At 36.7% G+C, this 27,545-nt stretch overlaps 1 protein-coding gene across 2 annotated transcripts in view; it reads left to right on the top strand.

Annotated features, from left to right (window-relative positions):
• LOC111867710 (protein unc-79 homolog) overlaps positions 1–26,547 on the top strand; it is a 52,130-nt gene extending 25,583 nt beyond the window's left edge. The window contains exons 11-23 of one of the 2 annotated variants that reach the window (XM_033752785.1): positions 420–596; positions 5,737–5,860; positions 6,740–6,887; positions 8,245–8,414; positions 10,345–10,566; positions 13,783–13,908; positions 18,905–19,022; positions 19,563–19,735; positions 20,777–20,925; positions 21,475–21,632; positions 22,181–22,362; positions 24,093–24,294; positions 25,260–26,547. In XM_033752785.1, coding sequence (XP_033608676.1) covers positions 420–596; positions 5,737–5,860; positions 6,740–6,887; positions 8,245–8,414; positions 10,345–10,566; positions 13,783–13,908; positions 18,905–19,022; positions 19,563–19,735; positions 20,777–20,925; positions 21,475–21,632; positions 22,181–22,362; positions 24,093–24,294; positions 25,260–25,552 — 2,242 coding nt within the window. In that variant the 3' untranslated portion in view covers positions 25,553–26,547. Of the gene's footprint in view, positions 1–419; positions 597–5,736; positions 5,861–6,739; positions 6,888–8,244; positions 8,415–10,344; positions 10,567–13,782; positions 13,939–18,904; positions 19,023–19,562; positions 19,736–20,776; positions 20,926–21,474; positions 21,633–22,180; positions 22,363–24,092; positions 24,295–25,259 lie in introns of both variants that reach the window. The other variant, XM_023857780.2, reaches the window with a different exon arrangement.
• The last annotated feature ends 998 nt before the right edge of the window (positions 26,548–27,545 follow it).

Here is a 27,545-nt window from a genome sequence, read left to right as displayed (position 1 = left end):
TGTACATATATATTTATATTTGTATTGTACTATATTAACTATGTGACTGGTTCTATATCTATGTATATGGATTTATGGAATATACAATAAATGAATGAATGAATTCCTCAAGTATGGTCGCCATTTTGACTACTGAAACCAGCCTTTGAACATGCATATAAACGTCTGATACCTCTTCTGTTATTGAGCTGGACTGTGCTGCTACCTAGTGATACATATAGAAAACTTATTAATGCCATTACAGCTGTTTTACTTCCATTTGTGACCTGTTTAGATTCTCCCTCATATATTCCTGTATGTGTGTGTGTGTTTTTTTTATTGTGCTCTACATTACAGGTTCACTTTCTCTGCTTTGTTAGGGTGATATATTTTAACATTGATAGTTTCTGTGTCTCTTCACATGTCATATCTTTTCGCAGGGACACACTGATATCACGCACTTCACATCTAAAAGATGGTCTGAATCGGCTGTTTAGTTTGGTGCCCTATGAGATCATTACTTCTGAGATCTGGGATTATGTAATGCCACACTGGATGGAAGCTATGGTGAATGATGTCCCAGAGAAAGAGCAACATGAACTGAAAAATTTGCTCAGGTCTGGCATAAGTTCTCTTTCTGTCCATACCTTGTTACCTTGCATCCACATGTTACAGCATGTGTGTTTAGAAGTTTTCACAAGGAAATAGCCTACAGAAAATTACAGCAATTTATTGAAGTTTAAAGTGAAGATAATGGTACACTTCATTTGGAAACAAAAGCAGTAAGGTTAATTTTAATTTCTCTTCTAATTTAACCATATTTGAGTAAAATGACTGTGCATATGAGATAGCTTTCTTTCACGGTGAAAAATTTTAAGGAACAATAGATTTAATACTTAGTCATATAAAATTTTTAGATTTGCAACAGAAACAAAATTTCCCATTCCATCTTTTAGTAGGCCCACTTCAGGTCCGTAGATTTATTTCAGTAAAACTTGCACTCAGCTGTTCTTTGTGTTTCCACCATCTCCATGCATTGGCCTCAGCATTACTATATTTCCGTAAAGCTGAGATATTTTATTAGTCATCTTTGGCATAACTAATTTAAAATTGGCAATTGTCAGTAAAGCCGTGTGCAGCAACTTAACATTCTTAACATTCATGTCCTTAACATTCATCATAAGGGCTGCTGCACAGCTTACAAAATAACATCTAATAACATGGCAGCCCGTAAAATTTTCATGTCTGTAGAATATCAGTATGAAAATACTTTTATTTCAGTCATCATTGCCTTCTGTTGAGTGATAATGAAGATGTGCATCTGAGGCATTAAATAATATGTCCTAGAAACAGAGTCAAAGTGTCAGAAATACAGAATTACATAATGTACGTGTGTATGTGTGTGATTATAAAGATGAAGAAAATCTAACAATTAAGTTAGTGCTTTGGAAATATTTCTTGTCAGTTCTTGAGTATGTGAGTTTCAAGAAATTTCTGAATTACTTACGTTTTATTATTTTTTCTTGATATAAGATGGCTATTAATTTTTGAATTAAAATAAAAGTAAAGGAAGCTTGTCTTAGAGTCAGGAAAATATGGTAATTTTCTTGTTTCAGATTTGTTGGATATTTGTAAGATCTGAAGCTTTTTCAGTATGTGTGCGCATGTGCCATGGATGTTGGCATGGATATCTTTGTTTTTGTTTGTATTTGTGATGGTTTAAATATACCATAATTTTCTAAGAATTTTTCTGAACAGAAAGAGCAAAATTTTGATATTTTTTTTATTAGGAGACTGACTGAACATTGCAAATTTATTTTGCTTTAAAATAAAAGTATAAATTTAAGTTTATTATTTTGAGAAGTGAAAAGCTAAATTATGTCCTATCTTAACACTTTGCGGACCGGCGATTTAAATATGTAAATCACCCTGGGGACTGGCATTTTTAAACCTACTACCCTAACTTCTGCACTGTTCACTTTAAAAATTAATATAAAATCTAATTAATTTTATGAACTAAAATTTTTGCAGAACACTTACCAATGCTCCTAGAAGTGCTTGAGAGTGTGATATTTCTGGAAACATTCCCCTTTGTGAAGTGGCATTACACAGAACTTGCAAAAGTAGACAGTCATACTCCTTTTTTTGTGAACGGTGCAAACACGGCATTGCCTAGAAGGATGCTTCCCCTTGGAATGTTCACTCTTCACAATTTTCACAAAGGTATGTTTCTGCATATCACCCGAGAGTCACGCAGGGGGTTCCACATGAGGCCTGTGTGGGGTGGGAGTTGATAGGGCTGGTTGCACTAAGTCTGTGTCTGACTCTGGTTCTGCCTCCACCATCTGGTCTGTAGCCCAGGCCTTTGCCACATTCATCAGAAATGCTTTGTATTTCAATTTCGAATCAATGTTTAGACTTTTGTAAACCAAAAATGAATTGAAAATGGCACAGTTTATAAGCCACAAGGCAACTTTCCCTGTCCACTTTATAGTTTTCCTAGGAAGAGAATAATAGGCCAAGTATTGATTGACTCTATCAACTCCCTTTATGAACATATTACACTCAGAAGTACAAACAGGCTTCTTTACTTCTCCATGTCTCCTTTGAACATCAACCATGCTCGAATTGTGAATTGTGGAAATCATATTCACAACACGAGTATCCCTCCAGGACTGAAGACGAATATCCCCCTTCCTCCTGAATGTGGTTTCACAACGTTTCAGGGATTTACATTCCTCTTTCAGATCTGGAGGAAGGCCTCTGCTCACCATAATTGTTCCACAAACATGTACTTTTCTCGAAAGAAGGTATTGTGCAGTTGCCGCACTGTTATAATAATTGTCTTGATAGACATGGTAATTTTGATCAAGATAGGGTTCCAAAACGGAAACAGTAGTTTATTGTAATTTTTTTTGTCTTCACCAGAATAAATTTCTAAATTTCCAATATAGCCTGAAGTGCTTTCAGTAACTACACGAACAAGTAGGCCATACTTTCTTGTTCTCCGAGAGATCGCTTGGTCTTCAACCACTTTCGTCCTTGATCCATATTGCACTACTAACTTACTGCCTGGTACATACAACTTGAAGATGAACAAAGGCATTTTCTTTCGGAGTGGGATAGGAAAACAGTGAGGTCATGTTATTGACTACTAAGCAAACATTCGGGAGGTTTCTTACGCACCAATTATCCATCTGCATGGCGCCAGAGCAAGGTATAGTGTGTCGCAACATAACGTGTCCTAAAATCGTAATATTATGTGACTGATCCACCATGTTTAAAAGCGAAAAGCATAATATTATGCGACCGGTCCGCAAAGTGTTAAAGTCATAACAATTGGTGGAATAGATTTATTTAAATTTTTAGTTCTGTTGTAAATGTGTCATTTTCCAAGAAAATTTAAGGCCTTTGAAGTCACTTGTCCATTTTTCTACAGTTTGCAGGTTTGGTAGAGACCCGTGTGAGTAAATGTCTGTATTTTATGTCTAGTTACTTATTGATTCTTTCAGCAACAGTAACCCTTTGTCATCCAATAATATGTGTTTCGGGTTGTCAGACTTCAGCATTTTTTTTATGCGAAGAGCATACTTTTTCCTGTACATTTTCAGATCAAATTACAAAATTAAGACAATTGTAGTGAGTTTTTGATTGTACTATGTAATTTCATATGTCATTACTGTTGAGTTACTTGTTTCTTCATGTAAGCTTGTGTAACCTTTAGGAAAGTTGATGGTGTGATTGGTGTGCCTTGTATTCTTCTCCCTATCAAGATTGAAGATTGACTGATTTCTGTTTATGAGCACTTTCCAGTTGTGTGGTCACAAGATACTTTAAAATCTCTATTTAGAGTAGGGTGATTAAATTTTGAAAGTCAAAAATCCATTTATCTTAACTCCAAACAGATCAGGGAAAGAAGAAGATACATTCATATTTATTTTATTCATTATATTTGTTGCAATATAACAGTGTCACATTCAAACTGTAATGCAGCAAAATATTGTTGATAATATCTGTTGTATTAAAAGAACTGTTTAATGCAGGGAGACTAAACATCTGACTGAGTAGCTTGTAATTGCTGTATTGTCATTTTTCCAATTACTGTTGTTACCAAAAGTTAATATATCTTCCAGATTTCTGGAGGCATGTTGCAGATGTACATTATAAGTGATGCTTTAAGGGGAAGGGGTACAATGGCCCATTTTTAATTGGTCAGGATAGTAGGACCTTTCAGCCAGTTAAAGAATAGAAGCAGGACATCTGCTCACCCTAAGCGAGATAATTAGTAGCCATTTAGTCAGTTCCACTCTTTATTTAGCATTATGCTTTGATGTTGTATGTGTTCTTTTGATTTTTAGAATCATCTGTAGCTGCAACATTTTGACCTCATATACTTTTGCATTTGCATGTAAGTATAAAACTTATAAAGCAAACTTACTACTATAAATTACAGTGTGAACAGGAGAAAGGGCATGTGCTGATGTATATGTGCAAGCTTAGTTATTAGCACATTAGAAATTAGGTAAACTGTGATCGTCTTTTCCAAAAAAATGAAAGGAAACCCCCATTTGCAACTTCATATAATTTAAGACAAGGACAGAAACTCACTAACTCCAAAATTAGGAATCTTACTGTGATTTTAGATGTTGGATATGTTGTTTCTTCCACTTATTGACTGGCACTAATTTGTTGAAACTGTACCTAACAAGTTGAAATTAAAACTTTGCATGTAATGTTGAACTTTTGTATTAATCAAATAATGAAATTCTGCTTTCTTTTTGTAAAGTGCTATTTTCTTCCATTCATATAGTGTTACTGGAGGCTCCGATTCACATACTCACAGTACAGTCATAAAATCCCATCTTGAAAAAAATGCAGGTTTCAGGAAGCTCGTCTGAGGTGTTTTTCATGAAGATGACTGCTGATGACAGAGAGGCTAGCTGGCAGATCTGTCTTGGAACCAGTGTATGTTGTGCTATAGTCAGCGCACTGTATTAACATAATCTCATGCAACACCATAACATTTTATTGAAAAGAGAGATTTAGTAAGACTTGTATTATCATGCCACATTCATATTTCTTGAAAATATCATAATGTGTAAGTTATGCAGAAGTCTCCTTTATAAGTCCCTTCGTCACCTTCCAGACATTAATGTCACCTGGCCCACCCTACATGCAGTGAAATGTTTGACACTTGCTCCACTTCTGACAGAAGAGGAATGTAGTGGAACTCTGCCTGTCACATAAGCAATTGGAGCAAACCCAGAAATAACAATACTTTTTTAAAAAAATACACCAGTGTCATTATCATAAGATATATGGTCTTTGGTGATGTGACTGCCTGTAGCTGTGGTAGATTACTTGTGCTGCAGAGGAGCCTACTGCCTGCATCTTCAGGGTGGAATAACAGGATTGAGGTAGCAGGTTCCTCATAATTGTTGGAACATGACTCCAAAATTACACATTGATACATCCTGAAATAATATGTCTTAATATCCACCACTGTGAGAAACTTGAATATCCATGTAATCATCTTTTTTTTTTTAATTCACATTAAAATAAAGTTGTCACATAGCAACTTTGCCATTGAGCATTTATTGCCCCAAGCCCTGTAAGACCTCTTAAAAATAGTTAACATTTAATTCAAAATTATAATTTATCATTGTAATTGTTTTCTGGTGAAATGGTATGTATTCTGACCTTATAATTTTCATTTGTGTTCATTCAGCTACATAGAGTTGTTGCTTTATGTTGTAGTAAAATCCTAGATCCTGACATGAGTCCACTTGGATTTGATGCGAAGAAATTGTACTACTTTGTAGCTGTACGTTTTAAGAAGACATCAGCCAGAGTTCAAGAGCAGGCTTTAAATTGGTTGCAGGTAAGAAGAGTGGTACTTATTCTTACGAGTATACAACACATATCATTTACAGTGAGAGGGCATGGGACTTTGGTCAGTGGTCTGAACATATGTTTGTATATGGGATCAGTGGAGAGTAAACAGAAAATAAGACCTGTCTTGCCCTTTTGTCCAGCGGTCCTTGATTTGCTGAAAAATATGCTTTAAAATTTTTCCCTTAGATATGACTGCACATAAGATGGCCATTTGAATGAAAGCCCTGGTAACTGAGGTGATAACTTTATGGGCTTCTAATGTGAAGATCTGCTATTTCCATTGATTTCATTTTCATTGAAATTGCCAATCCAAGTCTAAGAATCCAATCCAAGAATTACTGATTTTCTTAAATTTGATATTTTGAAAGTAAGAACACGTTATTTTGGAGCTGGATTTGCTGTTATCCTCAGGGTGGAGTACCTGTTTGGTTGTGTCTGTTATGAAGAGGTAGTCATAATTTCTCCAGTAGTAGTTATGGTAAATTTAATACACCATCATTGGAACCCTTTAGAATTGGTGACCACACATGTCATCATATGAAACTTGTAACATAACATTATTTCCTTCCAAGCGGATGTCAGAATATTATTTTAAAATAGACCATGACTGCTCTTTTGTAATCATTGCCAGTTGATCACCTAAACACCATGATCACTGTAAATGTGAGATTTATGTCTATGGACACAGTTGCTGGAGTCATTAATAAAATGTAACAGTGACGTCCATATCCGTCTCCAGCTTCTACAGTAAAGAAGAGTACGATGTTCTTTTCTGGTATCTCATTTCTTTTTAACTTTTTAAACGTTTTTATTTGATTGGAAATGGAAACTAAAATCCTTTTAATGCTGTTTGTTTGATTCTCAGATCTTAACAGCGCAGGACATAGTTATTCCCCTCCCACAGCTGTTTGCTATGTTTAATGATGGTGTCAGAGTAATGAAGGGAAATTCTAAAGATGATAAACTGACCAAGACATGTAAACATGAGGAGAGTGGAAGAAGAGGCAGCCCTGGTGAGTGAAGTGAATGTTATCCGTTCTAAATTTGTAAAATATAACCCTAGTCATGAGTTTGACTTATTATGATAATGTGTGGTAATCATATTTCAGACTACAAAAATGTTCAAGAATTAGTTTTATCCAAGAACGCTGCCTTCAAATAGAGAATTATCTTAGTCTTGAAAACCAGTTTTGATAATTTGATAATTTGGATAAGTTTCAGACCAATAAGTCTGTATATGTCATTGGTACCAGAACCACCTTCATATACGTACAACACATTTATCATCCTATCAGAGAGAGTTGTATTATTCAGGCATCAGGCTATTTAACACTTTGCCGTCAAATATCTGTTTTAAAAAATGATAAAAAGCAAATTAGGTTTGTTTTATGAAATTATTTGCAAAGCAACTCATTTTACTCTATTGATGAATTTGTCGAGCATGCAAGGGGCTCAAATGTTAAGCGTTAATAAATGGTCTGTGTGCATGTATAATACATTGTTGAGACTTGCTTGCTGTGAGTGTGGCAGTTAGCATCATGTCTGTGTTTGTTATGAATTTTAATATCTTATAATGAAACTGTATTGATAATATGGCTGGCCAGTGTGTGTGTGTGTGTGTGGAATGACAAGGTGTGAATTTGACAGTGGTTTTTCCATGGCCCATGTGTGTAGTCTTGACAACTTGTGCTGTCTGGGTGAGGCCTGATTATATATTTTATTGGACCAAGGACGAATGATGTGTAGTCATCATGAATTTGTAATATGAGACATGTTTTATATCCAGCCCTACAGGGAGATGATTGGATCCATGAAGTGAAAATAAATATAAATGTATACTGATTTTTTGAAGTTAGGGAGAATGTGCTTACCGAATAACAGGCTGATTCAATATTGGTGGGTCTTCCCTGCTGAGTTGATAGCTGTTCAGCTGCTAAGAAGTTCCTTGCATTTATGGGAATTTAAAGTTTATTACCATGTCTGTAAAAGCCTGCCATTGGATCCAAATGTAACATATACCTAAAAAAAATCCTCTTACTTTTGATGAGAAGTGCTGTATTCTTGACCCTGTGATTTAAAATCTGAAAAAGGTTCTTACATGCTTCAGCTGGAAAATCCCCAAGGCAGATAAAATTGGTGTTCATCAACTTTGTACTATAAAAGCTGCTCGATTTTTCGTTTGAGAAAAGCTATTAAAAGTGAGATCAAGGAGTCTTCATATTGAATTAGACTTGAGGAAAAATATGTGATTGTATATAATCAGGATTATAAATGCTGAATTCAGTTTATTTTATTTTAAGTGAAAGCTTATGTTAATAATCAGTGATTAAATGTGCCCGAAGAACCTCCTTTGTTTCTTATTTCATACAGTGAAAGATGTGGATGATACGTCACCCTCTCCTGTAAGGGAAGATTCCTCAGGAAACACATCTGGTCTTTCTGATGATGAGGCTCCAACGTCACGGCATGTTGAATTTGAGACAGATGCTGAGCTTACATTGTCTTGCTGTATCCTCATGCTTGATGTTCTGCTTAGACAGGTTAGTTACATACGTTATGATAATGTATAGTCCTTTATATTTTGTCAAAATACTGCAGCAGTACAAAAGCAGTCTGCAGCATGCCAATGGAGAATGGATGCACTTTGGATTGGCTGAAATTTTTGCTGAACACATGTTGTTATTTGCCAAGTCCTTAAGTTATAAAGCAGCTGTAATGTTAATCAGAAGTGAAATTAATTCTGGTACGTAATATTTTTATAGTATACTCTTGATTATCTCTGTATTAATTATCTGCTTTCTGGATTAACCACAGAACTTTTAATTGCCTTAGTTGCTGATTATAGCTCTCAAAAATGATATAAGTGCTGCCCTTGACGGGTGTTTTAGTAATATGTATAAGTGTTTCTTTACAGCAGTTTACAGTAGAATGTACATCTTCTCAACCTGTTGCAGCTATTTTGTTATATTATTGCTTTTTATGTCAACCTACCACCACCCACTAAATGAGGTTGCTTTTGTCTGTTGGGAAGATATTTATCTTAACTGTTTAGTGACAGGTAGCATCCCCATTAGATTGCAGTTTACCGTTCATTAGTTTTCATAAAAATGGGGGGGGGGTGTAAAAATGTGAAGTTGTCCCTGTGCTTAATTAATTAAGCATCTCACCAGCTTCACCATTCTTGACCTTGCTGCTATATGGAGGTGAGTGGTTAACTTCACACCCCAGAGAAATAGCTGCTTCTCTCTGGGTGCCTAATAGAGAGGAGTTTTGATAGGCCCCAGAGCTGGTGTGGATGCTGTGGAGCAGAGAATAATCTCTTCCTCCTGCCAGGAATTGAACTCCAGCCCTTAGCTCGTCTGTATACCGACTGAACTGTCCCAGCTGCCATTAGTTTTCATGCTGTACTAAATTAAAGAGCATTGTTATGGACATATTTAGTTTAAATTTTAGTGGTTACAGTGTTATTTAACTCATTGCATTTTATTCTGTTTATGTAAACACAATTAAATTCAGAGACATATGGCAAATGGCTATAAGAATTAAATTTTGAACTATTATGTGAGCAATAATTGTTTTCCTGGAATGCAAAATGGATAGTGGGTGTATTTCTAGATGTTTGGATTATCTGTTGTTTCATTTATCTGTGCTACTTGTTCGTACCATTTTTTAGATGAGTGAGAGTTTGTTGTACTTGCAGATGTGATAAACCCACAGGTGATAATGTATAGTACTAAAAGTAATTGAGTACAAGATACTGAGAATCCTTTGAGGTTAAAAGGAAAAACATGGTAAAATAGAGAAAAAGTTGAGCTCTAGGCAAGGATAGAACCATCAGATTATTAACCTATCTGTTACAGCAGTTTCCTTCTCCAAGAGACTAAACTGCTGTGTTCAGTAATTATGAAGTACTGGATCTAGGAAACAAATATACCTTTTTAATTGTTGAGTTGAAATATTTAATTTTGTGAACATGAAAATGGTTTTAAAATGATTACTTTAAGATAACACTATTTGGTGTTATGAAACTCTGCTACTGCAAAACTTTCAGCATAGATGTGCCTCATGTATCAGGCCACCCAATTTTTATCTGACAAATGCTGAAAAGGTACATATGATTGTAACCTCCATCATAATTTTGATATGTAAGAAAATAAACAATAATTTAAAAGAAAATTCATTGCTCACATTCTTGATAATGCAGTTTCACAGGTTGTAAAATTATCTGAAATACAATAAAATGTGAAAATCTATGTGGCAATTTGTGAAATAATAGGCATGTGAAGGGTAGAGCCTTATGAAATTTTATTATTATTTCTTTTGTTCTTCATTTTGGAGTCTTTATACCCCTTCTTTATGGTATGTGTGTTAATTAATATTACATGATAGGTGTTTTTCTATTGATTTGAAAAATCAGCGTATAAAATAAAATTATGTTAAAATATTTTAATGAATTTATGTAATATGTAGATGGAGCTACAGGAGGTGGAGAAGCATAATGGTGTGCATACTTCTTTGTCAGAAGATGTTAGTCAGCTGTTGAAGTTAATGATTTCTGCATCGTGGGTTGGTTCCCACTCATGTGCCTCCAAGAATGATTGTGTATTCTGTGAATCTAGTGTCATGTGGCATCAGTTGGCACTACAGCTGATAGAATTTTTGGCGCCTGAACACCCAGTCAATCCTCCTGATGTGAGTACTTTACTTATGCCACTACAGAAGTTATAACCACGTATACACTGGAACAAACTTCTACGTCTGGAAGTTATGAACACAGTTTATCACTGAATTGTATAATTATTACTATTTCTTGCTGGCCTCCCCCAGGTAAAATGAAATATCTGAACAAGAATGGGCATTATGTGTAACTAACTAACTCCATGGATCTTAGCACTTCTTCAGAAGCCACCAGTTGTGCAGTTACTGAAGAATTATCCAACATTTTTGGAACCCGAAGGTTCATTACTGTGTTCACAAGAGCCCTCCACCAGTCCCTATCCTGAGCCTGATCAATACTGTCCATACTACTCCATCCTATCTATGAGGGGCAGTCAAATGAAAATGGGTCAGAAGCCAAAACATATTAAAGAACATTTCTTACCTAAAAAGTAATCTCCAAAACTGTTAATACATTTATCCCACTGGGAAATAAGACAGTCAGTTCCATCCTTGAAAAAGCTTGTAAGCTGTCTACGGAACCACATCTTTACCCAGCCACACACGTCTTTGTCCCATGCAAACTGATGTCCATGAATGTCTCTTTTCAGGTCTCCAAAAATGTGAAAATCACATGGGGAGAGATCTGGGCTGTAGGGGGGGATGTTGAAGCACTTCCCAACCAAATCTCTGTAGCGCATTCCTCACAGAGTTGGCAGTGTGGGGGCGCGCATTATCAGGAAGAAGGATAATGCCGTTCGATAGCATTCCAGGGCGTTTTGCCTTTATGGCACGTCTCAGTTTCTGCAAAGTCTTCATAGTGCTGTGCACTGATTGTGGCCCCATGCCCGAGAAATTTGACAAGCAGATGGCCCTTGCAGTCGAAGAAGGTCATCATCACTTTACTGGAACTTGTGTGTACAGCTTTGGATTTCTTTGGCGAGGGAGTATTCACCTGTTTCCACTGTTGGGTCTGCTGTTTGCTCTTGGGTTCAAAATGATGGCACCAAGTTTCGTCCCCAGTGGCAATACGGGACAGAAAAGCATACTCTTCCTCATGGTATTGTTGCAAGTGACCCAGTGATGCAGCCATTCCCCGAGTCTTCTCTTCCTTCGTGAGTTGATGTGGAATCCACTGTGTGCAGATTTTGCAGTACAGCAGGTGTTTTGTCACAATGGTGTGTACGGAACCGTGACTTATTCCCATCAAAAGACTAGTTTCTTCCACAATGATCCATCAGTTTGCCCGGATATGACCATCCAACACAGCAATAACATCAGGAGTGATGACACAATGAGCCTGTCCTGGGCGAGCATCATCTTGCAGTGACACCCATCCCTCTCGGAATCTCTTATGCCATGCCAGCACACGCAAACGTGACATGCTGTCTTCGCTGTAAACAACAGACATGCGACGATGAATTTCTTGTGCTCTTACTCCTTCAGCAGTCAAAAAACCCACTGCACTTCACTGTTCTTCTTTACCTGCCCCCATTACCGATGTTGGTTGACTACACATAGCGCTAACCTTACTTCCAGCACAATAAACAAATGGCTAGTGTGCAAGGGCACATTGTCACTGTGCTTTCCTGAGTCCCCACCAGATGTTCGTACCATAAGCAAATTCCAGTGTTACCAACTTGTGCGCTGTGTGAGTTATGCATGGTAACCTGTTTTCATTTGACTGCCCCTCATAAGATACATTTGAATATTGTCCTCCCATCTATATTTAAGTGTTCCACGTGGTCTGTTTCTTTCTGGCTTTCCCACATGGCATCAGACAGTCTTCTCAGAAGTTCGCGTTTATTTATTTTTGCCTTTTTGTTAATACGTTTTCTTTCAGTGGAAATCTTACTTTGGGTCCAGTAAATTAGTTTACAATATCCATGCAGACAGTTTTACTTTGTATTGTGAACATTGGTTTGAACTAAAACTCAGGAAGAGTTTTATTATCACTTCTTTTCAGCTGTATGCTTTTGTAGGCTAGTTTCATAATGTACAAGGAAAGGAAGGCTTAGGTGGTCATCTTATCTATGTATCCTCTTGCCTGTTCCCTTCTTAGAATGCTTTCAACTGAATGACCAGTTTTTGTCATTCTTCCTCTGAATACCATAACTGACCTTTATGATTAAGATTACGGTCTTTTTTGTATGTGAAGCTGTTTGATCTGGTAGATAGTTACTGATGTTTTGGAGGAACTGCTGTCTTCACCTTCGGGGCAGAAGAGACGACAGAAGCATTGGTACATATCTACCATACTGCACATTCAAGAAGACCATAATCTTAATATTCATCAAGAAGAAAAGCTCAGTCTCAACTTTTTGAATTTGATTTTATTGCCATTAACAGTACCAGCATGGTGGCAATGCTAACTTATGTTGGAGAAACATTAGTGCCATTAAGTGTACAGTCTTGAAATGTTGGTCGATGAACCATCTCTGAAAAGTAATGTAACTGCTGTTAAGATTACTGTTGAGTAAAATGGAAAATAGCAGTTTGGTGACACTGCAGATTATATAATCACGTTTTAGATTGATAATGATAACTAATAAACTATTGCATGTATGTGTGTGAAATTTTATATGGTGGTGATTGTAAACAAATCTGAAAATTTATCTGGAAAAATTTCTTTTATGTTGAAAATTATAAATGAGATAAAAACTTAAACCTTTGAGGTTATGGCTGACAATTTTCAGACATTAGATTATGTGCAGTAAAAGAAAAAGTAAAAGTAAAGGTATCCCTGCAACAGGCCGTGGAGGCCCATAGGGTTGTGAGATGATGAGGTTCCCACATTTTGTAGACAATCGACTCATAGATGGCGGCAAGGTTGTGTGTCAGCCCTACTCGCCGGCCACAATTGCAGCTGGAAGGATGAGGTCAACTGAAAAAAATTCAGTGACCTCATCGGGATTTGAACCCACGACCTTCTGGCTTGTAGCATAGTGCCTCACCCAACTATGCTACCATGTGTAGATTATCTACAGTACTGGAAATTTTGTGCAGAATAAATCACGAATTCCCCAGCTATTAATTTATAAGTCTGGCTGGTCTCTCTGTTCAAATGGAAGCATCAGAATACAGAAACTATTGTAAGTTCTTCATAGAACTTCTCATCTTATTCAATATGAGATGCCATCAAGTGCAAAGGATGGTGTGTTAATCTTGGAAATATGCTTTGACATTTATTATTGAAATTTTACCACACTTATTTGCTCTCCACAAGAAATTATCACCTCACCTTGATTACAGTCACATGTAGAAGAACAAGTCGGAGAAGAAGGTGGCCATGGACACAAGAGTCCACCGGAATCAGAAAAGAAGCCAGAGACAAAACCGGATGTCGTGATCAACATGCCAATCCCCGAGTTCCATAGTGTAGGTGTGGTGCTGATGCACGTGCCTCATGTACGTCCACTCTGCTTCTACTTGGCACAGTCTTGCCCTTTATTTGCATCACAAGCTGCTGAATATGCACTGGGGAAAAAGAGGACTTTTGTAGATACAAATTTCTGGACACCGCATTAATATAGATAACTTCACAGTAGTCGGACAGTCATGTAAGATGTCGGTCTGTGCAGTAAAATTGTAACGGTGCTGGGTGAGGTTATGAGTGTACACACATTGTTTGCATGTTGCATTAATTCTGCCAGCAGTAGTCTGTTGTCAGTTTTCATGAAAAATACTTGTTTAGAAAAGTTTCTTGAAACCTGTATTTTATATTTTTTCAATATGGAATGTTATAATTGGATTGTGAGTACATGAAGTGGTGGCTGTAGTAATAATATAAAATTATCTGTTCAGNAAAAGTGTCACATTTGACGGAAGGAACTTGATTGTTAATTTATCTGTTTAATGTATGTGTTTGTGTAATATGAAGCCCATATAAGAATAATTTGAGGTACGTGCTTAGAAATCTGAATATTCATTTTCTGACAGATAGTTACTTCTACTTAAATGGATCATGGCCCTTTCCTCCAACTATCTATTCATGATTATTGCAGTATCCCTGTACAACACTATACAAGCTTTACAGCTAATACAACATTATTAAATAACTGGGAGTAAAAAAAATTCTAGCAGACGTTATTCCACACAGATGTACATAAAAATCTGAGGTTAGCTTGCATGTGTCATATCAGTGGTACATGTGATGGTTGTGTTTGTCTCCAGTGATGTGAAAACTGAAATTTTGTATCCACAAAAGTTCATGCAAAGTAAGGAGCTTCTCTGTTTTATGTCATTTTTTTTGAGAACATTGCCTTTAATTTCTTTGTTGATTGTGTTACATTTATCATGATTTTGCTTCTTTCTTGTTGTCTTCCTCATGCATGCCATTGATGTAGTCTTTTTTGAATGTTACTGTGACTGCCAACATTCATAATATACTTTTGAAATAAAAAGCAACTTATAAACAAATGTTAAAAGGGGATTAAGTCCTGTAATATAAAGGGAAAAAATGTAATAAAATAACTTTCCAAGAGATGGGATGAGAGACAAATGAACAAAATATAGGTATTTTGTTCATTAAATGAATTCCTCGGACAAATTGGTAGATCTATGAGCAGAAAATATGGCATTTGTACTTATGTGCCAACCAGTCTGGTTCAGTTCTATAGCACTTTACACTTAAAAGGTATATGTATTGAATAATGAAACATTTAATTTCTGTAACCTGTAGCTTGGCTTAATATTTTGATATATAACAGTGAATTGCATAATTGTCTCAGTTCATTTGTTTTGGGTCCTGAGTTTGTAGTTGCACTATTTCAATGGTCATAAAATTGCTGTAACAGTTGATTTTTAACATATAAGTAATTATAACATGTACTGTTAAGTTAGGTCAAGAACTCATATCTATGAAACATTTCTCCTTTCATTATCATCACTTATTGCTGTTTGGCAAGTAAAAAATTATCATAAAATATAAAAAAACACTAACTGATATAACTGTAAATATCATACTCAGTCTTGAATTTCTATCTGCTCACTGATATTGTAGTTTGGCAGTAATCAAAAGACAGGATTTTTATTGTAAGAAAAATTAATGGAAAGCATATTACTGGTTCCCAGGAGTATAGTTACTCCTTGGTAGGCAGAACTTTTCACACTTGGATGAATTTTCGCTTATCCAGAACAAAATACAATCAGTTTTATCCATTAAATAGGCATATGTGAGAGTGGTGTCTTCAGTTTGATATGAGAATTTGGAGAACTGAGAGAGAACAAGGATTTTCTCTTGCTGACGGAAGTTTTTAATTAGCCATGTTTTCAGTGCGCTACCATGTTTACCAAATGGAAAATGATTTTGAATATAAGATGACCATGCGCTAAGACACATGTCTGCTCAGAAAAAAATATGTAATTTTATGAATTATTTTTGTCTTTTTACTGTGAAGACATGGAAAAAATAAACACTAGAAAACATTTTGTACATGCCATTTATTGAGTTCATTTCTTTCTTGAAGTCAGTAGCTCTTGTCCAGCATTCCTATTGTTTGTTGCAGCTTGGATGTCTTCACACTTCCCATCTTCTTCCCCACATTCACTGCTCACACTCATGTTCACTGTCAACATTCCCAGCTTCACCCACCATCAGCTATACAGTGCCATGGTCTTGATCCACTGTCACTCTAGTCTTACACTGCGCTTCTTTATTGTCCTGCTGTCATCAAAACATCATCTCCCATCAAGAGTCATTCAAGAGTGCATTTGTTTCATATGATTATGAAAAGGTGTATTTACTGGAATATGTAATTGTGAGGTCATCCTCTGGTTATGATGATTAGGTCAGTATTCATTGCATGAATCACCAATAAGACATTCAATGTTAAATGATGCTTAAATGCATCCAGCACAAGAAAATTCCTTAATTTCATGACAGTACTGTCAGTCCTCTGTTCCTACAACTTATAACAAAGCCCTCACTAGTTCATTAGTAATTCACTCCTTTGTTTGAAGCCATAGCATTAGTATCAGGCAGCTGCAGCAGTTTTTCAGTTCATCATAATGTGGTGGTTGTTTTTTTAATTGCTAGTTTGGTGGGACTATGTCCCTTGTACTGCAGCCGCTTCTCTCCTATTGTACCAGCCCCAGATGATAGGTGAGGGTGATTGTGGAGCAATTGGTGGAATGAAGATTGGCAGGGGAAACTGAAGAACTCGTAGAAAACCTGTCCCAGTGCCACTTTGTCCACTACAAATCCTGCTTGACCAGACCCAGGATTGAACCCGGGCTGCTGCAGTGGGAAGCCAGTGACTAACTGCTTGAGCTATTGCGTGATCATGTGGTGGTAGTTCATGCTGTCTACTAGCTTTGTCAGCATTACAGTCATTTGCGTCTTCTCACCACCTCATATTTCTGTGACAACAGATTTTACGCTTGTGTCAGTGATGTTGTAATTACATGCCATCAGAATACACTTATGTCATTAGCATTGCCTCAAAATGTGATGGTAACTTCTTGCAAAATGAGATTTTTTGCTATGAAGGAAACTTGTTCTTCCTCATCATACATACATGCCACTCTGTGCTGGACTTAAATTTCTGCTGCTTCTCAAGTTTAATGATGCTTCACAGAACTGACATCCCATTCTGTCATTGAATCTATACAAACAACAATATTTGTGCACAATTGGCATAATTTACTGTTTCTTTGTTTCCATCTTTGGCTCTCTTGTCCCAGCTGATACTACATTTTCTTGCCCCTTTGCAGTTCTTTGTCTGTTCTTCAAATTTAATGACCACAATTTTAAAGTATGAATCGTAACTGAGATTACTTTCTGACAAAATATGTTCTTTCACATTAGTGCCTTTGTTCTTGTCATGATCTCCCATTTTCATTGTGAGAGACACTTGCACTAGTACTGAATCTTATGATATAAATTGGTAATTTACCACTTGTGGTTTCTAACTTAGATCGTACTTCAGGTGGCCTTGCAGTAGGACCTTAAAAAATGCTTCTGACTTTCACTTTCTCATTTAGTACTCTCATAGCACAGTGTGGGCCACACGGTAGCGTAGTTGGTTGTGGTGCTATGTTACAAGCCAGAAGGTCGTGGGTTCAAGTCCTGTTGAGGTCATTGGATTTTTTTTTCAATTGACCTAATCCTTCCAGCCGCACTATGGCCCTGGGACCAACTCAGCCTCTAACAGAAATGAGTACCAGGAATTAATTAAATAATTTTCCTGGGAAGTAAAGCGCAGCCTGTGTGTAAGGCTGACAACCTTACCGCCATCTTTGAGCCGATTGTCTAAATAATGTGGGACCCTCAATGTCTCACAGCCCTATGGGCCTTCACGGCCTGTTACAGGGATAGCTTTACATTACTTTTATTTTTACATAGCACAGTGTAGCAGACATTTTGGCAGAAACACACTGTTAGCTGAAACAGGATTAAAAACATTTGATATATATATATACAGGGTGTCCCAGGAGGAATGGACCAAACTTCGGGAGGGTGTTCCTTATGTTAAAGTATGCCGATATAACCCAAAACACCTATGTCCAAAGTTGAACGGTTACGGAGATAATGGCCCAAGAAAAGTGTGGTCTTCTGGCAGGTCTACGCACTGTACCTCTCAGCTGAGAGGCCCTATCTATGTTTGTCCTTGAGTGCGATGATTCACCCTAGCCATGCTTATGTAGTTGGCTTATACCAGAACGCAGTCAGCACGTTACGTCAGTGCTTGCCGTTCATGTGTCATGTATAGTGCTTGGAAACCCTAAGGACAATTATGACATGGCGAGCGAGTATTTTGTACTTCAATTTTATGGCTTCATGTCACTCACAAGTTAGTTTGATGTTACGTACATTATTAACATTACAGAATCCACATATTCCTGCCAGTTTTAATATGTATTTTATAATCAACAAGTGTGCAACGCCGGTCAAAGTTTCACACTTCTCTGGCCATTATCTCCGTAACCGTTCAACTTTGGACATAGGTGTTTTGGGTTATATCGACATACTTTAACATAAGGAACACCCTTCCGAAGTTTGGTCCATTCCTCCTGGGACACTCTATATATATATATATATATTTTCCCTTGGCACTACAGCCCCAGTGGGCCTAGGCCTACCTCCACGAACTTCTCCGATCACTTCGGTATTTATATATTTAGCTCCAAAATTTATTACCGGTAAATTTGTAATTCTTAAATTCAGTCACATGTGTTACTGATCACTTTTGATGTTAGACTCTAATGAACAAAGAGAAACAGTTACCAGAAGATTCTCAGAGTTTTGAGACCAATTCTTATTACAGCCATGGCCTTTGTGAGCCGTTGGCTTCACTAGCATTGTTCCAGCAAATTGCAAAATATTGATTGCATGCAGAGAACAAATTTAGTGAGAGCTTAACTGTACTTACAGATAATGACTGCTACTGTCGAGACAGTGACTGAGCAGTTGGACCTTGCACCTATCATCCCTGCAGAAAAAGTTGTTGCTGCAGTTGCAAGAGCTGTCACCATTACTGACACTGATGTTGGTAAGCAATGCTAGATTATTATATGCATAATAATAAAAATTAATTAATTTGTGACTTGATAAAATGTTCCACAGATTTCAATTCTTGATTTTTTTTTCAAATCTAGATATTTGAATACATCATCTGAATCATGATTCTTGTATGACATGTGGAAATCAGGGCATGCCTTGTGATATGTGGCCAGTGAAGAATTACTGCCACCACTACATGGTGTCGAACCCAGATGGCCACAATCTAAGTAAAATAAGATTTTTGTCTAGTTCCTATGTACTGGTCTGTGTTACATGGGACTAAAAATCTCAGATACCATTAGCTAGTGCAGGGTGGAAAACAAGTTCCTTAAGTTATTTCTGCAATTTTCAGAATTCTAAATGCTTTGGAGAATATTATGTATTTGGCACTGTTCTGTTTAAATTTTTGTAGAGGTCCAGTCTCTGTTGCTTTGTTTAGACTTCCACCTAAATGCATTGAGGCAGAATGATCTTTTTCGTTTATTCACACTAATGCAGCCTGTGACTAATGTGCAATTATGAACCATAGCAACAGCTACAGCACAGGTTGCTCGTCCCACACTGGTTGGAGAAAATGATCAGCCAATTGATCCTGAGCCTGAAGAAGATTTGGATGACTTTTGGCATACGTCTGTTGGAAAGTTTCGCTTTTCAGTAGATGAGCTGCCTCAGCATTTGCAACTGATCCATGAGCTTCTCAAGGTCAGTCATGTTTCTGTAAATTGAGTTATAGTTTTGTTTTGCTGCTCTGCCATATAAATATGCAGTGATACTGACAGGAACAAACTGGACCAAATCTAGTTTGTTCCTGTCAGTTGGTCCCCCCCCACTTAAAATTTTGTAATTTGCAAGGCAGTTGCTTGAAAATTCAGGTACTACTGTTCTCATGCTGGTGGAAATTTGAAATTTGAAGTACAAGTATTATGCAAATCTAGGTTATTTGAAAAGTGATCATGAGTTAACCCTCTTTGGAGTTGAGATTTTTAGGTATGGAAAAAAGAACTGTATCTTCATAAATATATGAAGTTTGCATTTTTGTTAGATTCTCATGACTGCTACTCTTAACAGCTGTACTGTTGAAGTGGAACAATATTGTAAAATCAAATTAACATACTTTGGTCCTCAAGTATGATGAATGATAATAGAAGCATTAAATGAACCAGTTAGGGTAATTTCTTACATTCATTCCTTTCGTCTGTAGTGTGATAATTTAAAAACAGAGATCAGCCAACATTAACCTTCCAATCATTAAGAATGTAGGCAATATTATGGATGCTGTTGGCCTTTGTGCACCTACCAAGGAAATTAGGGACCTTTCCACTTTTGATAAGAGTAATGTCTCAAGACTTGGCCCTTCATGAAGGTGCATCACAGCTGCAAACAGAATCTTCAAATTTCTGGAAGATTTTTAATAAACATGCCCTTTCCTTTAATGATACATGTTCCTTTGACATTCTGTTGAGTTCATGGCTTCTGGTAATGTTATTTTATTTTTGTTTAAGTTCTTAGTTCATAGTATTTAATTCCTGGTTTAGTTTTTAGTTTTGCATACATATGTGGTGCTCTCACATAATAGGCTAGCTGCAGTTGGTAGACACTGAAATAAAGGAATTGAGTTGAGTATGATATTAGTGAAGACATATAATTAAAATCCGTGATTAATGCCTACTTCCTCTACTGACAAGGAGGGAACTGTTCATTAAGTTGTCTTGTTTCCTTTTATTGGTTGTATGTATTAAACAGGAGCTGCCCAATGTAGATGAACCAGATATTTTATACTATATGCTGCAGTGTCTACATATACTCTGTCTTCATGGTGATGCACTCACCAAGGCTTCCAAAGATCACCTGGGATTCCTCATCTGGTGTCAAGAAAACTTGCTCATTAAGAAGTAAGTTCATGACTTGTTAATCACTATATAAGATGCTTTTCTCTGTATTTGTAATGAACTTTTTCATCAATATGCTACAGAAGATGAAATTTGCTTTTTCTAGCTTTATAATTGGCTTCACTTTTATTGGCCTTATGTTGTACTATTTTAACAGTGAGCATACATGGTCTTTTTCAGTATTAATTACATAATGAGTTAAATCTGGCAATCAGCCCCGTCATAGACGGGGCACTTAAAATTTTCCATTCCCAGGTGACGAGGATTAAGCAGTTGGTCTGATATGGACATAAATGACATTTTATTTGGAGTTTGATTTATTCTTTTATTACAAAGAAATATAACAGTGTGCAGTGATTCACTTGGGTGGAAAGAAGCAAGAACAGGCTTTCTGTTGAGAGTAAGCACCATCTATTATATCCATTCTATTGTTTGTTCTTCTGTGGAAGGTAGAATTTGAATACCATGTACACTGTATCTTGTGCTGTCCAATATTGTTACTCATCTCTTTTTCTTCAGTGTTAAGCAAATGACTTCTGTTTTATACTGCAGTTTGTGGGATATGTGTAACTCAGAGCATTCACACATCTGTCAAGTGTGTGTTCCTCTTCTGCTTCATTGCATCTCACTGCCATCTGGCTCAGATGTCTTCTGGAAGGTCATCCAAGAAGAGTTTCACAACACAGACTGGAGAGTCCGCTTTGTTGCAGGTATGTATAAATAGTTACCTCCTGAACAGGGGCGGCTCGTGTGTTGGCACACTGCAGCACCCCCAATTTCAACATGATATTATCGATAACATTTATATAATGACTCCTTTTTTCTTTAATTCTTTCTTTATACTTGTACAATACAATATATAATCCTTAAGCTTAATGTCAGTAGCCAAATCTTTGTATGGAACTGTGTGCTTCTGGAGCAGCACCCCCACAAATTTTAGCTATGAGCCGCCACTGCTCCTGAATAAAATTTGTGACACTGTTATTGAGTACACATTGATTAAAATAACGGCAAAACTACATTAGTGCCTAAGACTAGCACCAAGACAGTATAGGGGGTATGTAGGTAAATGAACTCACATGCTTAACTTCAGTATTGAATGGAAGTGAGTAGCCAGCTTCACTCCTTGGCCACTTTGTCCTTAGAGAAATAGCCTCTAATACTTATTGAATGAAAAGTATCTCATTTTCTGCCTCTGATGAAAACACCATAAAGCACTGCATTGATATCTGAGACGTGTTTTATTTTCATGGTATAGTTGAGCGTGTAACCGTAATTGCTCGATTCATGGATTCGACACCTCTGCGGAGTAATCTTCCTCTGCAAGCAGCTTTAGCCAATGCTTTCTGCTATCTCATCTCCAGTATGGATGATATCAATGTTCATGTGGCACAGCGGGCTACGCTGTATCTTGGAACCATACATGACAATGCCATCAAGGTAACAAATTTCAGGGACTTGTGTTTGTCATAACTACATAAAGTTTGCATTTAACTTTAAAAAAAGAAACATGAGTAATTCATAAGATTTTAATTTGTTTCTTAGTTTATTTAACACTTCTGCTTTAAGGTTTTGTGTACTGTACTGTTATTTGTGGAGCAAGTTTGATGGATTTGACAGAGTGTTTAGTACGTCATTAGACGATCAGAAGAAAACTATATTTTGTAGGTAGCATGAATAACTGTGGAGCAATACATTTATGTCTGCAATGTAATGGAGCTGACTTCTGGTGTTCATTCATTTTTCTCTTAATGAAAAAAGAACATAGTTGTATAATAAAACAGTAATAAATTTTGATAGGTAGGTTTTATTGAAAATATAATTAAAGTTAGTATTATTCAGTACGTATATAACAATTTAGGATTAAAGTACATCATTTATGTGTGTATGGCCACACCTCATGTTTTATGGAGAAAGAATTTTGGTACTTTTAATTTTGATAGGTAGGTTTTATTGAAAATATAATTAAAGTTAGTATTATTCAGTACGTATATAACAATTTAGGATTTAAGTACATCATTTATGTGTGTATGGCCACACCTCATGTTTTATGGAGAAAGAATTTTGGTACTTTTAATTTTGATAGGTAGGTTTTATTGAAAATATAATTAAAGTTAGTATTATTCAGTACGTATATAACAATTTAGGATTTAAGTACATCATTTATGTGTGTATGGCCACACCTCATGTTTTATGGAGAAAGAATTTTGGTACTTTTAATTTTGATAGGTAGGTTTTATTGAAAATATAATTAAAGTTAGTATTATTCAGTACGTATATAACAATTTAGGATTTAAGTACATCATTTATGTGTGTATGGCCACACCTCATGTTTTATGGAGAAAAAATTTTGGTACTTTTAATTTTGATAGGTAGGTTTTATTGAAAATATAATTAAAGTTAGTATTATTCAGTACGTATATAACAATTTAGGATTTAAGTACATCATTTATGTGTGTATGGCCACACCTCATGTTTTATGGAGAAAAAATTTTGGTACTTTTAATTTTCCTTAAAATTGTTACTGTGCTAAGAGTGACTTCAAATTGTACACATTGTTCAATCAGCATAGTGCATTATTCATATGTGATTGTGGTGCCATTTATTTTTGGATAATGTCCCACTTCTTGCCACTGTGTATTTATTGTCTACAGAAGTGTGAGTAAAATATGAGTATATGAGGTTCAGTAGGGACTCGTTTCCCTTTAACAACATATTTCAGTTAAAAGTGGTTGAATGTGTAGAAGAAAACCAGAACAGAGCAACAGGAAGAAACTCACTATCAGTGAAAATTTGTTGAGAGGGTGGGACATATGTGGTAGAAAGCAGGAGACTCCTGTAAAGCATCAACCTGCCATTTTTGTGGAAAGAGCAATGGAATCTGCAAAAGTCTGGTCACTTCAGCTGTTCTGTGATTGGGATTAGAGCCTGATAATTCCTGGATGCAAGTTGGGTGCTTTACAACTGTGTTGATTGATACGTGCATGGTGTTGTGTTGTTCTGTGTTTATGTTCACTCTTGGTTTTGGTTTGGTGGAACCTACGTGATATATTTTGTTTTGATTTGTTTAATTTTATGCTAAACCTCCCATTACTTCATATGTACAAATATTTCCTTCTTCTGTGCAGTGTTAAGAAGCAATATAATGACATGACTTACTTATGTTGCAGTCACTCATAGTGTCACTAGAGACACAGTTTGACTCAGTTATTGTAGATCGTCCAATGGTGCTGCAGTCTCTCTACCAGCTTCACAACTGTCTTAGTGACAGGAAGATTCTTACCTGGGAGTTCTTCCTTAATCGCTTCGATGCTCTCTTCCTTGAAGCACAGATTAACTTGGAAAAATCTGGAGACATTGCATATCTGAGAGGTAGGATATGTCATTCTTGTCTTTTCAGTTTGCAATTATATCTATTTATGCATGTGTGCTCTGTTGTAACAATGTACTCCCCCAGTGTTTATCATAGCAGCCATGACCATACTAGTATGCTAGTGAGAGTTCCTGTTTGTAGTAGCATTCAGTTCTGTTTGAAGTAAGATTCCAGTAAATGATTTTAAAATCTACTAGCCTTTATTGTATTCTATTGGTGAAGTATAAGGCATGGGTTTCGGTGCATCATGTTCAGTTTTGCTGTCTTCAGGAGCTTGCACTATCAGACAGCTGAATTGTTTCTTATCTGTTATGTTGTCTATCATAAAATTGTATGATCCACACAGATACCTCTGTACTGGTTTGTTCCCTCTTTATAAGGTTTCGTAAATGTAAGTGCAGTTATTCTCCAACATCACTACAGAATCGGTTTTTGTTGACTTTTCTAATAGTTTGTCATCCATGTTTTTGACAGACAAAAGACTACACACATAAGACACTTATTGCTACTACAAAGCAAACTAAACCCCATGACATTTTATTAATGTTATAGGTTTGCTAATACAGAAATATCAGTTTAGTTATATAACTGTCAGACTTTGTACACATAGACAGCTGACAAAATGAGGCATGACTTTCCATGCCATCGTAAGGGTATATTTCCCTGTTTTCATTTACCATAGACAGGTACTCGGTGAATATGAATCTGGTAACTTGGGGTTCTTTACATGAAGGTTGAAACACAAGTTATTATTTTTTTGAATACAGAATATACTATAACTGCACAAACAGATGTGTTCTTTTTATAGCCATGTCGCCACATTACAGTTCAGCAAGTTCCATGATGCAATGTGAATATGCCTCTTCTCTGTGATCTGTAGAACATGTTTATTTACTACAGTCTTTACTACAGAAGAAGATAAAATATTGCATTTATCTTGGCATGTTGAATTTCCTCTGCATAGATCTTCGCAACACAGACCTCAACAGTGAAGTGTTTATCCGTAAACTTCACCGAGCACATGAGGCGCTTTCTCAACAATCACAACAGTCGGATGGCAGTGGGTCTAGTGGTGTGAAGACCCTCAGTGCTAGTTTTGGTCCAAAGTGGCCATATAAGAGAACTATGTCTGCTCCAGCATCCATTGTGCCCAGGCAAGACACCAAGCAAGGTGAGTGTCCGAAGCCCTGCGCCACAGAACCAACCAGCCAGACAGGTAAGTTGCTTGTGGAAGTTACTTGGTTTTTGGCATATTGATGTTCATAAATAATTTTTCATGTTCTAACTCTTCCATAGTATTACATCATATCATAAAATGACAAGAGAGATTCACCTCCCAGAAGTAACCAGTGTCCTTTTACATACAAATATACTTATCCCTCACTTGTAATTGGCAAACATACAAACCCTTCCTCATCCTTTCTCTTTACCGTTCTTGGTATCCATTCATGCATACAGATCAGATGTGTTCTGTTCAGTACTGCAAATGATTTAAAGTAACAATTTTAGTGTATACCAGTAATAATGTATTGTCTAATTTTGTTACGAAATAGAAGTTTGTTCATTATCTTCTCTCATCTCTGGTTTTGCGAGTTCTGGTCATTTTGATACTTGACTTTTTATTTTCCTTAGTTTATAAGGAGAAATGCGCATATTTTTCACAGTATCTGCCCATGTTCACCACTAATAGCTTTTGAAACAGGGTACTGATTTTTATTAAACTTGGAATGAACTTCTTGTTCCTGGAGGGCATCCTGTCTTTGTACTTTTTAATTACGTGGCCTCAGTGGTACCAACACTACAGCCATTTGAACTTCTGAAATGTGAGCAACACTAGTGTCACTTGGAATATGTTCCTGAAATTCTGTGTGGTAATAGATCTTTAAAATGTATGCAACTTTTGGTCAGGTCATATTTTTGTAGAATGTTAAAAAACATTATGGCTTTCATACCAAGTATATATTTAATTATCTGTTCAGTAACGATAAGTAATGAATTATTTGAATTCTGCATGAGAAATTTTGTAAGGCGCTAGGTCATAAACATGCCTACAGACTTTATATGAAGCACATTTTTATAAGTTAACAGTTGCAAACATGGCAATGGGTCAAGACGTCAATGTTATATCAGACCAGTTTTGCACAGATGGATCACAAATTTGCATAATTATTGATATAATTACTGCTGGTCTCATTGTATGAAATAAAGCATATAAAGTGATTATTGTAAGCTCTTTCCAGGAAACATAAGTTATGATACAATGATTTCCTTCACTATGTCTCCCTGTAATAAATTTTCGTGCATGTAACAGTGTGTAGACATTTTGTATGTGCATCATGCCACCAGAGCCCACCAAACCTATGTAACTTTTAAATTTCTTACCATTTGTAATACTAATATGGCACTGTGTGGATCTAGGTGGGAGTGACAGTACTACCAATTAATACAGGGTTCTCAAATTTAGTGTGGCAGTAGTTCTTAACAAAATATGCAGCTATTCCTAAAAAAGAAGAAAATAATAGAATGCAAAACAACATGAGCATTGCTTAAAATCATTAGTTAGCTTTTGGATTGATAGTGATAACTGATGATCTGTTAGAGCTAGATATGTACAATCTTATGCTGAGATAGCTCTAGAATGTTCCTACAAATAGAGCTAGGTGTGGGATGTTGATGCTTGAAGAGACAACCACGTGAAACTATAACAGATGTTTATTGTTGTTAGAATGAATATTACAGACGAACAAGGAAGCAGAGCATGCCTGATGAATACCGGTGAAAACTCCCTTCGTAGTGGGCTAGGCTGTGCTAGTGACAGTGGTGATATCGCTGTCCCTGTAAAGGGCCATTTGTCAGAATCTGCTTGTGCGTGATGGAGGCTGGATGAAGCTCTCGTTGCAGTGGGCTAGCCAGTGTTAGTGTCAGCGTTCTTCCTTGCAGCAGCCCCAGGCTGCGAGTCAGCATGCCTGCGGGATGTCGGTGAAACTCTTGCAGTAGCAGGCTAGCTGGTGCTAGTGGCAGCGAGGCTGGCTGTCTAGCAGAGTAGACTGTTGGTGCTGCTACTAGTAGCCTCAGCTGTTGGTGCTGTTTTGTCTTGATGTAAGCGTAGCTGTGACTGATGCTAGGGTGTCGGACATCTGCCTCTATATACTTTTGTCGCTAGATGCTGCATGTATCAATGGGCGTTGGAGCTGCCATGGTGAGTGCTGATTGGGTAGCACTTGCTTCACTGTGGGAGACTCCCACATAG

This window comes from Cryptotermes secundus, unplaced genomic scaffold (genome assembly GCF_002891405.2).
Source record: "Cryptotermes secundus unplaced genomic scaffold, Csec_1.0 scaffold1297, whole genome shotgun sequence".
Classification (NCBI taxonomy): Eukaryota; Metazoa; Arthropoda; class Insecta; order Blattodea; family Kalotermitidae; genus Cryptotermes; species Cryptotermes secundus.
This window is presented reverse-complemented; position numbering and strand designations above follow the sequence as displayed.